The sequence below is a fragment of the Trichoplusia ni genome, chromosome 5 (genome assembly GCF_003590095.1).
Source record: "Trichoplusia ni isolate ovarian cell line Hi5 chromosome 5, tn1, whole genome shotgun sequence".
Taxonomy (NCBI): domain Eukaryota; kingdom Metazoa; phylum Arthropoda; class Insecta; order Lepidoptera; family Noctuidae; genus Trichoplusia; species Trichoplusia ni.
The window spans coordinates 3,044,505-3,060,154 of NC_039482.1; the positions used below are offsets into that span (position 1 = coordinate 3,044,505).

The following is a 15,650-nucleotide window of genomic DNA, read 5'->3' on the forward strand; positions in this document are numbered from 1 at the left end:
TAGGTTTACGCGAATGTTAGACATTGAAATGAAACTACTTTTACGGATTTTATCATGGTTTAATTTTACCAGATTATTTCTTAATGATCTTTCGATCTCAGTGGCGTGCACTTGGAGAGGCCTATGTCCAGCAGTGGACTGCGATAGGCTGATGATGATGATGATGATTTCTTAATGTCATCTTTGGGCGATTGCTCGTTGTTCTTTTTTAAGCGAAATGCGTACTGAGAGTGTGTTTAATATGTTTTGTTTTTGTTGAATTATCGAACCCTTTTAATCGCATAGTCCGCTCTCATGCGAACGCTCAATTAATTATTTGTTTTCTGATACATTAGTTAGATCATTTTAGCGAGCGCTCGTTGCTCTTTTACAAGTACATGTTTTAGTTTATCACAACCATCAAGTCATAGAAAAATTAAATGAAATAAATTTAACTACCGTGAGAATGATTCATTATTAAATGATGTAGCGGTTTACTTACGCGTTTTTATCGGGGAAGCCCGACTATTATCGGACCCAACCGGAGTCCTTAACAATGAGCAGACGCGGCGGGATCACGAGATAAATACGCGTGAGTAAACCGTTAAATCATTTAATAATAATCTTAAAATTTCATTTAGCAACATATCCCTTTGTTTTTATGTCTCTTTTATGTCAAAAATCTGGCAAGTTGAATTATACTTATCGGTTTTCTGAATCTGAATTTTTGACAAAAGCGTGAAAATGAAATATTAAGACGTGATATAGCTGACATGTTGCTAGAGATGGATGGAGACCCTCAGCAAACGATCCAATTAGCTCTTACTCCGCTGTTTTTTATTTTCTTTTCTCTAAAACTTTCATTCTACTTTCAAAAGAATAAGTTTCCTTTATTAACTTTTTAATTAACTCTTCCATGCTCCCTACGCTCACTAACTAATTTAAAATGATGTGTATCTTAAGTTTTTCTCATCTCATCGTGGGAATAGTGTGTTCCGTGATATAAACTTCGCTTTTTCTTAATAAGATTGTATTGGGAGGTCTATAAAGGTGTTTACATACTAGTGCAACTTTAAGCGAGCTGCTTGTTAGTACGAAATTGGGATAAGCCCGCCGTATTATACCATACTATATCACATTAAACATAAGGATATAAATTTATAAGGATTGCATGAAAAAATAAAACTTTCGAATAAAATTAAATTGTACCTGATAAAATAAGATATCATTAAATAGAAGCTGAGAGTTCCTTAAAAATAGGCTAAAAAAAGAATTAAAAAAAACTATTACCCATCATATTTGTCTGTCTGTCTACTAACCGTTGCTATAGCGACCACTGAAATACATCGTCTGTGAAAACTTAAATTGTAGCCATCACGGTTTATAAGACACAGCCTTTTGACAGAGGGACAGACAGCAGTGCGTCGTATTACACATGGTGGAGGGTAACCTCTTATTCATCAAAAAACCATATAAATTATTGTAAAGGCGAAAGTTTGCATGTGTATTTGTTGTTAGAGTGTTTGTTACCCTTTCACCCAAAAATCACTGAACAAAACACATGGGATAGTTTTCATCCTGGTTTTATGTTCCTGTCGGATCATTTTGGATTAGAGCGGGCGGGGACGCGGGCAACAGTTGGTATTATACCTATATATCGATCTTCTTACACAGATTCACCAGAGCTGATTGTTTTGACGACGGAGAAGTCTGTGCCACTCCGCTTCGAACTTGAGTATTTGGTGCAATGCGTTGCGACGTGGTCCCCAAATAGCGACCTTGTGTGGCACATCATAAAAGTTGTATTCATCTACACGTGAGTATTTGATAGTAACTGTCGTGAGAATGATTCATTATTAAATGATGTAACGGTTTATTCACGCGTATTTATCGGGTAGCCCGACTAGTTTCGGACCCAACCGGAGTCCTTAATCATGAGCAGACGCGGTGGGATCGCGAGTCGAACCCCGGCTACCCGGATACGCGTGAGTAAACCGTTACATCATTTAATAACGTGAGTATTTTTTTGATAACTAAGCTCTTTTTTATTGTAAATGTGCGTTTATTGAAAATGTTTATTTGTTAAGTACTGATTTTTCGTTTTTTGAGTAATTAAGTTTTACCTTCTAATATCAAATTAGCCTAATTGCTTAAATTGGATTAAATTGGATTCTCTTACTCTCGAGTTACTTAAACTATTAATAATATTAGATAACTAGGTATATACTTTTTACTTTCCCGGAATATCCCACTGCTCGGCAAAATCCTACCTACTCTTCTTCCACTTGTCGATGGGTATATGATAAACGACCTCCGTGGTCGAGTGGCGTACGCACCGGTTTCAAGGTGTCGCTAGCCCTGAGGTCCCGGTTTCGATCCCCGGTCGGGTCAATGTAAAAATTCACATTTCTACATTGGCTCGGGTCTGGGTGTTTGTGGTACCTTCGTTGTATCTGAATTCCATAACACAAGTGCTTGAGCAACTTACTTTGGGTTCAGAACAATTGTATGTGATGTTGTCCGCAATTATAATAATATTTTCGGTTGAGGTGTAAGGAAGAGCGTGTCAGATTTTTACTGCCTAAACCTAACCACGTTCCTTCCTTTTGCCCCTTGTGTACATTGGCTATGGTAACCCCTTTCCGACGATTCCACGAAAGCGCTTAGACTGGATAGAACAAGCGGCATAACAATCCCAACATTGCGCTCCGCATTAATTACCAAACATGCCGTTAGTTCATACAATTCAGTAATTCTTGTGCTCTATTTACAGTACTGTCGTTCACGTCCCATTATTCCCTTGACATTTTCCATCATCAAACTGACTCCATTCTAAATTATCCCGGTCGGCATTTACCAATTTGCCAGTATTGACATGAATATTTACTGTAGAGGCTTCAAAATCGTTGCAGATTATTTAAGTTGTAAATCAAATTTATCTACCAATACATACATATATTATGTACATACATCATAACATATAAAAATTACATAACTTCACACATCCCAATTTCCAAATATATATCTTTTACTAACTCTACGTTTTTAATACTGATCCTACCTGGTTTTTTTTAAGCAAAATACCTATTTAAACACATTGGTTAATTTTTGATTTAAGATTAACTTGTCCATTGTGTAACATCTGTTTAAACATTGTGGAATGCAAATAAATAATATGAATAGGTATGTTTATCTACACTATTTTTTGTTGATCAGCAGTAGTCCTACCAGACCTAGGCCTATTTTCATCTATTATAGTAAAAGATTGCAAAGCATTCATCACTATGCTAACCTAAAAAGGTTGGTATCCCGAATTCAACTTTGAAAACCTCACGATGTTTTTCCAAACGCCTAGTCTTAGTATTGACGTGGGTGTACCAAGATTGAAGACTACCTATCTATTATAACGAGCGTTTATGTAATTCAAAGTATTTGCCTCTGATAAAATGAGGGTTGGAGTCGATAAAAACATGGCGGTTATCCAATAAAGAATATTAAACAGGCATATTTGAATTTGATTAAGGGAATAACAAATAATAAACACTGAAGAAAGGGATATTCCGGGAAAAATGAAACCCGTTGATGAAAAAATAAATTAATACAATTATTTTTCTATTTTGTTTATAATGCTGACGCTAAATGTGTCTGTTGTCCTGGTAATGAGAATGATTCGTTAAACAAACTAACCAGCAATCTGCAACTTAGTGAAGTTTCAATTTCTTTACATACCATAATGTTACATAATTAGTGGTTAATTGACTATAAAGCTCATTCTGGACCCTCTCACCTTTCATATGAAAGTCAATGGTTGAATTTAATCTTTTAGAAGGCTTTCTACGGCAATAAACAATTGATTCAGTCTCCAAGAGTGACAACTAACTCTCTCTGGGTTTTAAATTTTTAAGATATTCATGTGTAACGTCTCTTATTTGACAAATTTTTGACACAAAATGTCTCTATGTGAGTCGAAACACATAGGGAGCGGGATGCAATTATAGAAACAAAAGGTCGCACTAAAATGTTTGAGGCGAGCGTTTCGTTTCGACAACAGCATTAGCCCAGTTTTAAAAGACTTGGTACAGGAACTTCGCTGAGTATTTTCATAAAAATGCAACTTCATTATACCAGGATTACTCAGAAACAGGAGGGAATAATTAAAAAACAACAAAATACTTCAAATATTTGGCGTTTAAAACGGCCAGCGTATTTTTCATTGCCAGTATTGAAAATTAAAATTTTCAAGGCGCTTTAATTTGTTTACCGAATCGCGTTGATTTATAATGATTACTGAGAAAATAATAATTATCTATACATATAATAAAATTGTAGAAAAGTAAAAACTGTACATTGAATATTTTTAAAAAAGAATAATTGCAGGGTGGTCTACGAACGATTCCGATGCCGAAAATATAATTTTTAGAATTTTTGTCTGTTTGTCTGTTTGTCTGTATGTATGTCCGGAAAGATCTCGGAAAGTACTGGATAGATTTGATTCATATTTTCAGAGAATATCAACAAAAGGTCCGGTCAACATACTTTTTACTTATTATCTCGCTTTTCGTTACAGGGAGTGAGCAAGAGCCTTTTATATCTATAAACAAATATCAAATTATCTCATAAAGTACTGAATATATTTCGTTCAAATTTTGCATGAACCTTGTCGTAGACATGATACAACAAATATACAAAAACCATAACGCTACTATGCAGGGGGCATGAGCAGTAAAGTTTTAAATATTTGGACTCACCCGTAACATCGTTTAATACAATTATGAGGTGTATTTTCACCCCATTCAGTAGTAGGCAGCACGGTCATCAATTTACACAAAAAACATCACGCTATTTATCTTAAGACTTTTGGCAGAGCAATAATAGGATTTTTCGAAAATAAATCATTTTCACAAAATTAGTGATTTCATTCTCTTTCAAGTCTGATATAGGCGTACTGCGACTATTTCACAAGTAAAATAAAAGAAACATAAACTATTACGTTTTTTTATGCAATTGTTACCGTAATCGGTACATTCTTGAAAGAAAGGAACTTAAATTATTTTTATTTTTATTGATGTACTAAAATGACTCAAGTTCAAATGTGGAATGCCGTGATAGATTTTGTATTTATTTACGATAGGAGTATATACCTATGTCTTCAAGATCAAAACATTCGTAGTGACCCTCAACCCAAAGTTGCATGTAGTTCAAATTGATCTCATCTATAAATATGCAACAATAAATTACTGAACGACACAGTTAATTATTACCTTGGTTCATCTGTAACAACTAGCAACAAAAATATAAACATTCAAACAAAAAAAAGCCTTTCAAACAATGAAATAATGTTTTCTTAAATTTGCAACATTACATAGGCCAAAAGTATTTCGGATAAAAAAGCCCAGAAAACTTGCATAAAACTGCATAATAGGTATGCAATGTGAAAGATCTGTACGACCAAACCTATCAATGAATAAGAGCGTACGCTAGACGGTTTTTGACATTATGTATCTATTGACAGAACAATGTTTACTGATACCTGGGATTTTTCAACATTTTAACGATTTGATCAGTCTACATCCGCCATTACAGAGACCGCACACGTGGTCATCATCATTCCTCTGCCCTTATTCCAATTATTTTATTTCGGGTCGGCGCAACATGTCATCTTCTTCCACACCTTCCTATCGGCCGTCATCTCACAAGAAACACTCTTTACAGCCATATCGTCTTTCACACAATCCATCCATCGTTTCTTTGGTCGTCCTCTTCCCCTATATCCATCCACATCCATGCTTAACGCCTTCCTTACCACATGATTTTCATTCCATGCCCATACCGGCCGGTTACCACGTAGTTTCTCTGTAACCAGTGCCACTTTCAAACTTCCCCTTATATTCTCATTTATTACTCTATCCGCTCTCGTAACACCACACGTGGTCCTTCCAAGAAATCCTTTAACAATTTGTTGTAATCTCTACTTATTTAAAATTTTCTTCTTTCGTAGCCTGGTAAAAACAGGGGAAGGAACGAGACTGAATGAGTTTCTGAGATCCCAAAGCTAAGCCGACGAGGATTTGGAACATATTTTTGGAAATTTCCCCAATAAGGCTGATAATAGCGTGTAGCTATCAGCACTTACATCCGTCATACAATGTCTGGAAAATTCATTTTGGCTGTCGGTATAGACAGCGTAACCTCATAACTAACCTCATGTAGTCTTTATTTAAGTTCCATTTATGCAGTAGGGATGACGGTAGGTATTTTACTTCAATGATCGTCAGGTAGGTTAACGAATAAAATACGTAATTTTTCTTTGTAAATTGGTACAGTAAATAGAACTCATGCACATGAAATCACTTTTATGTTCATACTAGCTGTTGCCCGCGACTTCATCCCCGTGGGTAGAAGATATAAGTTATGATTTATACCTGCCCTGTTTTTTTTACATTTTCCATTGTATCTTCGCTCCTATTAGTCGCAGCGTGATGGTTTATAGCCTAAAGCCTTCCTCGATAAATGGTTTATTCAACACAAAAATATTTTTTCAATTTGGACCAGTAGTTCCTGAGATTAGCGCGTTCAAACAAACAAACTCTTCAGCTTTATATATTAGTATAGATATAGATTTTGCTTTGTCGTAACATCACAAATTACACATATCCTATGCTTTAGATTTTTGTCATTGTCAATTTAAAAAAAAGGGTTGTTTGATAGTTTTTTTTATTATCACGCTATTTATTTATCAGCAATTTGAAGGCAAATCATGATCAAAACACCAGGGGGTCAAGATAACACGTTTCCCACCTTTTTTATTTTAGAAATAGTCCAAATGTTTGTGAAGAAGATCAGTTTTAATATTAAGAGGGCAATCAAACGTTTTTCAGGAAACCGTTTATCTGGGCGCAGTTTTGCAAAATCTTATATCTTATGACACTATGTAAAATCCACAGTTACCGAGCCTGACTCTCACTTCACCAGCTCCGTCCACAAAAATAATTTGACATCTTCTTTATATCGTCAGAAAACATCGTGTGTGAAAATAATAACTGTCTGGCTATCACTGTTCCAATTTTATGATAAGTACCTCATAATCACTGTCATAATCCGTCTAGCAATTTCAGGTGTAGGCCGTCCCAAGAACAGACGTGCTCGAAAATCATAACCCACCAAGGGTTTTCCAATTAAAAAATGGAAAACCCTCGAAAGTAAAACATTTTTTGGCAGTGTTATTATTTTTTACTTGCAACCCCCCCATTTTGAAACGGCTCGATTTGTCAAACATGTCTAAACGAACACTTGCACATAATTCACGTTTAAATTAAAATAGTTCAATTTGTTCGAAAGCTATGATGTCACAGACAGACAGGCAGGCAGATATGTCAAAGTTATAGACCTCTTTTTGGGATTAAATAAGAAAAAGTCATTAAAACAGCTGTGAAATATTTGACACCAGGATAGTATCGTAAACGATGAAATGTGTTTGATTTAAACATTTGATAGTCTTTGGGCCGCTCAAGCTACTTATAATTTAGAAATAAAAAAGGAAGTTTAAAATGTAAAAAAAATGATTCATTTTCAATATTGCATTACATTTTTGCGATGATCGTTATTATTAAACTTCTTAGTTTTTCACATCTTGAAAATCACGCAGACAAAGTCGCGGGCAACAGCTAGTTATAATTAAAGGTCCTTCGTTAGCTAACTTAACCTACTTTTCGCCCTAATCTTAATTGTCGTACACGTCGGTGGCAAACACTAATTGTGAGAAATATTTGTGTTGGGAGAATACAATGGTTTATACCAAATTTTTTTATAATTACTTCCATGATTAGGATTTATGATTATTTAATACTAGCTGTTACCCGCGACTTCGTCCGCGTGGTTCGAAGCTATAAGTAATGATTGATACCTGCCCTGTTTTTTCCACATTTTCCATTGTATCTTCACTCCTATTAGTCGCAGCGTGATGGTATATAGCCTAAAACCTTCCTCGATGAATGGAATAATTTTTCAATTTGAACCAGTAGTTCCTGAGATTACCGCGTTCAAACAAACAAACAAACAATCACACAAACAAACTCTTCAGCTTTATATATTAGTATAGATATAGATTGATTGACGCAACGGTTACTCACTATTTATCGGGATTGCCCGACTACTTTAGTGCTGGACCCAACCACAGTCTTTTATCATGAGCTGACGAGGCGAAGGGGTCACGAGTTGAGCCGCATTTAATGACGAATCTTCCTAGCGAAAGGTACTATAAAAATAAATAAATAATGTACCAGGTTAGTTTTGGAGTAATCAATGGTTGGCTGACGCTTCGTCAGATGGCCCGGAGATAATATATGTATGAGACTTAACTACAGGCATAGATCTTTTGCTAGTAGGATTGTCAAAAAGGTTAACCGCGGTTTCGCCAGACAAAGGGCAGGCGAAGGAACATGGGTATGCTTTTAGTCACTAAAAGTCTTAAACGACCTTCCACTCAATCCAAAGCGGGAGGAGACATAATGACTTCGCACCCAGAAGAGAAACTGTTTGATTGATTTTTTAATGATCGTTTTATATAATGGAAATATTAATTTCAGACTCCCACTTCTGCTGATGACTGTGGCTTATCACCAGATAGTGAAGGTGTTGTGGCGCTCTGAGAAAATCCCAGGCTTAGCAGAGACCATCAAATTAGCGCCAGCGGAACAAAGTAAGTCAACTTTATCAAAAATATTTAACACGGGTTGAATGGAGGTATTTTGGGGGGATAGAAACAGAGTTTTAATAAGATTTGGACGTTTAACAAGACGAAACATAAGAAATTTGAAAATTCTCTTGCTGTTCCTGAAATAATTGTGTTCAAGCATTTTCATGTGAGCATGAGACCCCCTAAAAAATACTTTTTTCAATTCTCCCGTTGAAACTCTGTCCACCGCGTTTTACGGTATCGCTGTCCCTTTAATTGAGCGGCACCTCCACAACCGTTACAGACAAAAGTAATGAGTACTAGTTGGACTTGCTTCATGGTAGGATCCTTACAAATAAGCTAAAGAAATCAGATCGAAAAAATATATCACTCATCAAATTCCACTCAGCATGACAAATTCTTTAATCTACATAAATCGTAATTGACAATTCTGAATGTTAAATAATCAGATTATTTATTTGTGGTACTGAAATCTATGTAAGTTTCCTGTTTAATATCGGTTGTATTAAACTTTTGCGTTGTACGCCCTAGAGGCAAAACATAGCGCCCCAAATGTACTTGTAAGGACTTGTAATGTAACAATGTTTTACATTCAATTACTGAATCTGGGTCTAATGGGTCAAGCAGAAGGGAGTCATAGGAGGGAGGGATGACGACATTTTTTTTCTTATTGCCCGTCTTCTATTTTAATGCATAATAATGGATTCGTTTTTTTGGTTTTGACCCGCAAACATAAATTAATCAAATTATGGTAAACGGCACTTACGCGTGCAATATTGTATACATTTAATTTTTATGATATTGTTACGTCACAAGCCCCCTCTCCTAAACATTAAAGCAGTTTATCTTTGTAAGTTTTCGTTGTTAAGAAACGTAAAAAAATACGTGTCGAAGACTTTTTAATTATCTAACTGAGGGACTTAATAGATTTTTACTTTTTATGTCCAGTCATCTACCCTACTTTACTAACTAAAACCCATCCATGTTTTTTTGCCATTTGTGTACCCGGGCGGCGGTAACCCTTTCGGTCAATTCTTGGTCGGGGAAGGTCGAAGCCTAACTGTTGAATTAAATTAATTAACGTTTAATTTCCCTTTACATTTATATTTTAACACGTGATTCTCAATCACCACAAGTTGACGCTAAACAAGCGCCTTGTATTTGAAACACGTGTTTGTTGAACAGAACACTCAATACTACAGCTTAAAGTAATGTTACTAGGTATGTTGAAACGAGAGGGCGTTTCAACATGCCCACCATATTACACAGTGTAAAACGGTGTCTCATATGAGTGTTACTTTTGACCTGAAGGTCGACTTTTTCTTTTTGTCGTGGGCTTGATTTTACGCTAAACCTGTTGTAATCTTTTTTCATGTTGGCGTATTTGTCCAAAGATTGAAAACACCATGTTCTGGATTTTAAGCATTTTTTTACAAAAAAAAATGCTGGCTTTACTTTGGAATGGCTTGGTAAAGCTGCAGCAGTTTAAGAAATGTATGCCTTGTCTTTTTTATTTATGATTTTTTTCTATTTGTTACTGAAATAATTACAGTTAAGTATTTTTCAGACCCCCTATAAAACACTATTTTCTATTCACCTATTGAAACAACAAAAAAAATAACGACTCCCACAGTAAGGAAAGTTTCACAATCATTCAAGTCTCATACGCAAAGACACCCAGACACAGGACAAGCATTCGTGGATCACACAAATGCTCTAACCAAAATGGATCTAACCCACCACAGTGGGTTTGGCGTGGCGGCGTCAATCACTCGGCTGTCCGTGTTTGTATGATGCAACGTACACTCATCTCATAAGAAAGACTACCTTTCTCATAATATGGTTGATATGCCCATTTCGAATACGCATACCGTTTTTAAAAACTCAGTGACACTTTGAAAGACGAATTCACGTGACCTTTCCAAAAGGAATTGCCACACAATTGAAATATCCAATCAGTTTCAAGGCTTGTAAAAATAATTCTACTTTTAAATGACTATCAACCTATCTCCGCGACCTTTTCGTTTTTTTAGATTTTCGTTTTACATTTTTATCTAAAACGAAATATCGTTTCTCCAATCTCAGTTGATCGAGATTTGGATTTTTCAAATTGCACCAATATTTTGTTTGGCCAAAATACATTTACTGAAGATACACTTACCGGAAAATCATTTCTTCTAAGCTTTATGTATCCAAAAATGTATGCTTAGTCTTTCTTTCTCTGTTCAAATTCTTGCTGTTTTATTTTTGTTAACCCCCATTTTATGCGTAGGAAGATAAATATTGAGACTATATACTATGCGTAAGTCTTTTTTATCCTTTTGTTGTCACATTCCAGCGCTACTAGGGCTTAAAGCGGCCAAGTCCTTCTGTAATATCTAAAAAGCGGAATTTTAAATTACATCAGTTGAGCATCCCTAATTTTGGTATCTAGTAATTGATGTAGTAGAGGACACAAAAATGTTAAAAAAACTGTAGTTTATTTTTTTTTAAACGTCTCCCACAGTAAGGAATTTAATCCTTGTGTCGCGGGGCGTTTTACAAACATACATATTACTAGTACTAAGACACCCATTGTTAGTACAGCACTTTAGAAATCTATAATTTGGTAAGTCGAAAGTTGACTTGGTTCATTTCAATCACGGGATACAGGTGTTATAAAGCTTAGTTAGAGATATTAATACGGTCCCGTCTTCCTTTGGATACAAAACCCCCAAAAACAACAGAACAAAATAAATACCCGTTTTGTTCACCAAAAATCTGAATTCATTTTCCAGTTTACTTTTAGAGATATTGTTTTTTCAGCTGTTAATAGCAGATGTAGTTCGTCGGCAACATATGCCGCGTTTTCAGCAAGCATATTGCATTTTACAAAAACATATATTATAACAAAATTCTTATCTAGATGTAGGAGTTTTTCTTTTGAACTAAAATCCTGTTTATAATTTTTCCCTGACGTTTATGGCTGTGGGAAAAGTTATTAATAATTATGAAAGTTTTTATTTATTTTGAAAATGATTGATGACTGTCTTACTTCGTAGATGACCAGAAGTCTGAAAAGGCAGCTGGAGCAGGATGGATGCGATGGGCTAGATATAGGGAAACGTTGACGACCTCCGTGGTCGAGTGGCGTACGCACCAGTTTCAAGGTGTCGCTAGCTCTGAGGTCCCGGGTTCGATCCCCGGTCGAGTCAATGTAAAAATTCACATTTCTACATTGTCTCGGGTCTGGGTGTTTGTGGTACCTTCGTTGTATCTGAATTCCATACCACAAGTGCTTTAGCAACTTACTTTGGGTTCAGAACAATGTATGTGATGTTGTCCGCATTTATTTTATATTTATTTAAGGAACATCTAATATATTATCTTCTAATATTTATAAAATTCCCGTGTCACGATGATTACTCCTCCGAAACGGCTTCAGCGATTTTTACCAAATTTTATATGCGTATTCAGTAGGTCTAAGAATCGACTGACATCTATCTAGTTATTTCATACCCCTAAGTGTTAAGGGTTGTTCACCCTTAATATTTTGTCTCCACTGTGATTATCGACTGTAAGGCGGTACGTAGTTCACCGGGACAGCTAGTAATATATAGAAGGCCTTTGCCCGACAGTGGATTGATAATGAGGGAAGGGTTATTGTAGGGTCTGAAATTGTAGAGTCTCCAACTTAACAGCTTCAGTCTTTAATAACCCACTGCTGGACATACGCCTCCTATTGTTTATGCCATATCTCTCTGTCTCTTTCCTTCGTATTGATTCTCCCTTATTTCATAAAAAAGCTTTATGCCAAACAAATCTTTACAAATTAATTATATTTTCTACTAACCAGTCCATTATAATTCCAAATATCCCCTTGTAGTGTTTTCTGCTAAAGAAATACTTATTTTAATAATATGTGTACATTTTACAACTTAATTAATCTCTAATAAATCTTATAGTAATCTAAGTAATGTTTTATATACCTATATTGACAAACTAGTTTTCCCTGTAAAACAAATACTACAAAAAATCTAGTATTTTAACACCTAGCAAAAACTGATACAGCACTCCCAAAAAAAATAGCTGTGTTTTTAAAAGCTTTTGCTCAAAAACACACAAACATTGAAACGTATTTATTGAAATTCCATTTGAACTTTTTTAAAAGACTTTTCTGTCACACGAAAGTATTCAATCGCGATGCTTTATTTGCGAACACCGAATGACATCAGAACACCGTAACATGACGAAAACAAAACTATTTTTCAACTAGATATGAACGTGATTTTGTCCACCTGGAATTTTCACAAAACTGTATTTATTTTTGTAAAATAATCTTAGCTTACGTTACTCCTTATTGCATCATCTATCTGTCAATGCAAGTCCCGCCAAAATCGCTCCAGCTATTTCAGAGATTAGCCGGAACAAATAAGAAGTCGGAAAAATTGAAAAAAGGAAGATTTTGTGCTCGAATTTTGCGTGTAGTAACATAACGGTTATTTCAATATTAAAAATAGACACTCCAATTTTATATATGTACTAGCTGACCCAGCAAACGATGTTTAATCATACGAATTAGTCCTTGGGGATAAAATAGGACTCTGAAAAACAGATGTCGTCCTATTTTCAGAACTGTGTAGGTCTAGGGTAGTTACATGTATACAAAATTTCGTACACAAGGCACGCAACATTTTATATATTACTAGCTGTTGCCCGCGACTTCGTCCGCCTGGTTAGAAGATATAAGTTAGGAATTTTTGATCGGTAGCCCTCGCAGATGAATAATTTTTCCTGTTTATTCCACATTTTCGATTGTATCTTCGCTCCTATTAGTCGCAGCCTAAAACCTTCATCGGTGAAGGGTCTATACAACACAAAAAAAAATTTTCAATTTGAACCAGTACTTTCTGAGATTAGCGCGTTCAAACAAACTCTTCAGCTTTATATATTAGTATAGAATGTAGATGGATGTACTAACAGATTAAATAATAAAAATCCATCATCACCTCTCCACTAACGTTATGGCGTTTCTGAGTACATTGCATTAGACTTTATAGTATTTATTGACAACTCAATATATAAATATGTACTAAAAGTATTTTTATATTGCAAACATTTAAATAGTTTCGATACCATCGTGTACTGTCAGCGATGGAAGAAGATGAACGAACACAAAATAACGTCATTCCTAGAAAGTAAAATAAAACTGGTTAAGTTTGAGTTGGACTCGCAACACTGGATTCCGTAAAAAATATTTTTCATCCGTCACCAAATTTTATGACCGTAACGATCGTTGCTGAACTTCGATTTCCATTTTCAGTATTTAAAGTAAAATCGGTAGGAGAAACAGAAACATTATCTGTAAAAAATTCAGGAGTCCAGCTGTCAAAAGTGTTCATGAAACATAGCCTAGTGACAGGTTTACGAACAGATAGCCAAACCTGAATAAGAATACCGCTTTTTCCCTCTGGGTAAGGAACCCTTATAACATATTGTGTATGCTATTCTTTTTTCATCACCTTTGCAATAGAATTCTGATGTTTAAACTTCTATTTTACCTAGAATTATGTTATTGTATTTGATTGTGAACAAAAGATTTGTAAATGTGAGATCTTCGTTGCTATCTGTACACGTGTATCTGTAGAAATAGAATTCTTCGAACGAATTTTTTTTTCAACTTTCTCAGAGGTACGGTCTTATTAATCAGTGATAAATGAATAAAATCGATGTGTGTACAGGGAAAATAAATGTTTATCTATCACTAGCTGTTGCCCGCGACTTCGTCCTCGTGGGTAGAAGATATAAGTTATGATTTATACCCGCCCTGTTTTTTTTTCACATTTTCCATTGCATCTTCGCTCCTATTAGTCGCACCGTGATGGTTTATAGAGTAAAACCTTTCTCGATTAATGGTCTATTCAACACAAAAAGAATTTTTCAATTTGAGCCAGTAGTTCCTGAGATTAGCGCGTTCAAACAAACAAACAAACAATCAAACAAACTCTTCAGCTTTATTTATTAGTATAGAAGTATAGATATGAAATTCTCTTGACAGTGTTTACGAAATTGAACTTCTTCGAATCGGCTCGACCGATTCAAATAGAATTTCGTGTGCATATTGGGTCTGTCATAACTCCTAGAACTAATTTCTATGGAAAAACAACGCTTGGTGGGACAGCTAACTATTATAAGCAAAAAACAGGAGAATTCATAATACTAAATAGCTTATCCTTTAAAACGGCGTCCAGAATAATCGAAATTCCTGATTTATATATTAAACTAACAATGCATAAGCGTAACTCAATAAGACAAAACTGCGAAGCTCAAGTCTTAAAGAAAAAAAACTTTTCAAACTTATGTCTATTCAGGAAAGGTATTGAGCAAAACTGAAGCTTATAGAAATACAACATCGATGGCAAAAGTCGTGAAACTTATCATAAGAGTTAAATGAAATAAAAGAAAATGGCGTCCTGTAGTGCGTTCAGGGGAAATTCCTGTTTCCGGTTTTCTTTCAACAAAAGGTATACTTATCACGGTAAAGGTGCGATTCTGATGTCGTTTGTAAACATCCTATTTATCAATAGGACAACATGACAATGGATTAAAATGGACAAAACATTTTTTTCTTGCAAATCGTTTCGTTAAGGAATATTCCTTTTAGTTCATTTTGAAATTAGTGATTATAATAACTTTTGCAACGCAAATTCTCGATTATTTATTCGACAGTATTCGCACGCATATTTTTATCAGGATAGCCTGAATGGTTTTGGACCCAACTGGAGTCTTTGAACATGTCCTAACGCGGCTTGGGCGTCATGAGTCGAACTGTTTTGACTTGTAACAATCGCGAGTAAGCAAATCGATATGAAAAAATGATTTAAGAATGAGTTACCATTAAGTGACTGTGTTTAAATTCTCTCACGAAATTGAACAGGACGTAACGTCGCCTATTTTGCAATCTACTTTTTCCGTCACTAAATTGTTTTTTTTTTAT

At 35.2% G+C, this 15,650-nt stretch overlaps 1 protein-coding gene across 1 annotated transcript in view; it reads left to right on the top strand.

The window, feature by feature from the left end:
• Window positions 1–15,650, top strand: part of LOC113494073 (orexin receptor type 1-like) — a 111,871-nt gene that overhangs the window by 80,553 nt on the left and 15,668 nt on the right. Inside the window, exons 4-5 of the mRNA XM_026872211.1 lie at window positions 1,654–1,795; window positions 8,565–8,677. Coding sequence (XP_026728012.1) covers window positions 1,654–1,795; window positions 8,565–8,677 — 255 coding nt within the window. The remainder of the gene's footprint in view (window positions 1–1,653; window positions 1,796–8,564; window positions 8,678–15,650) is intronic.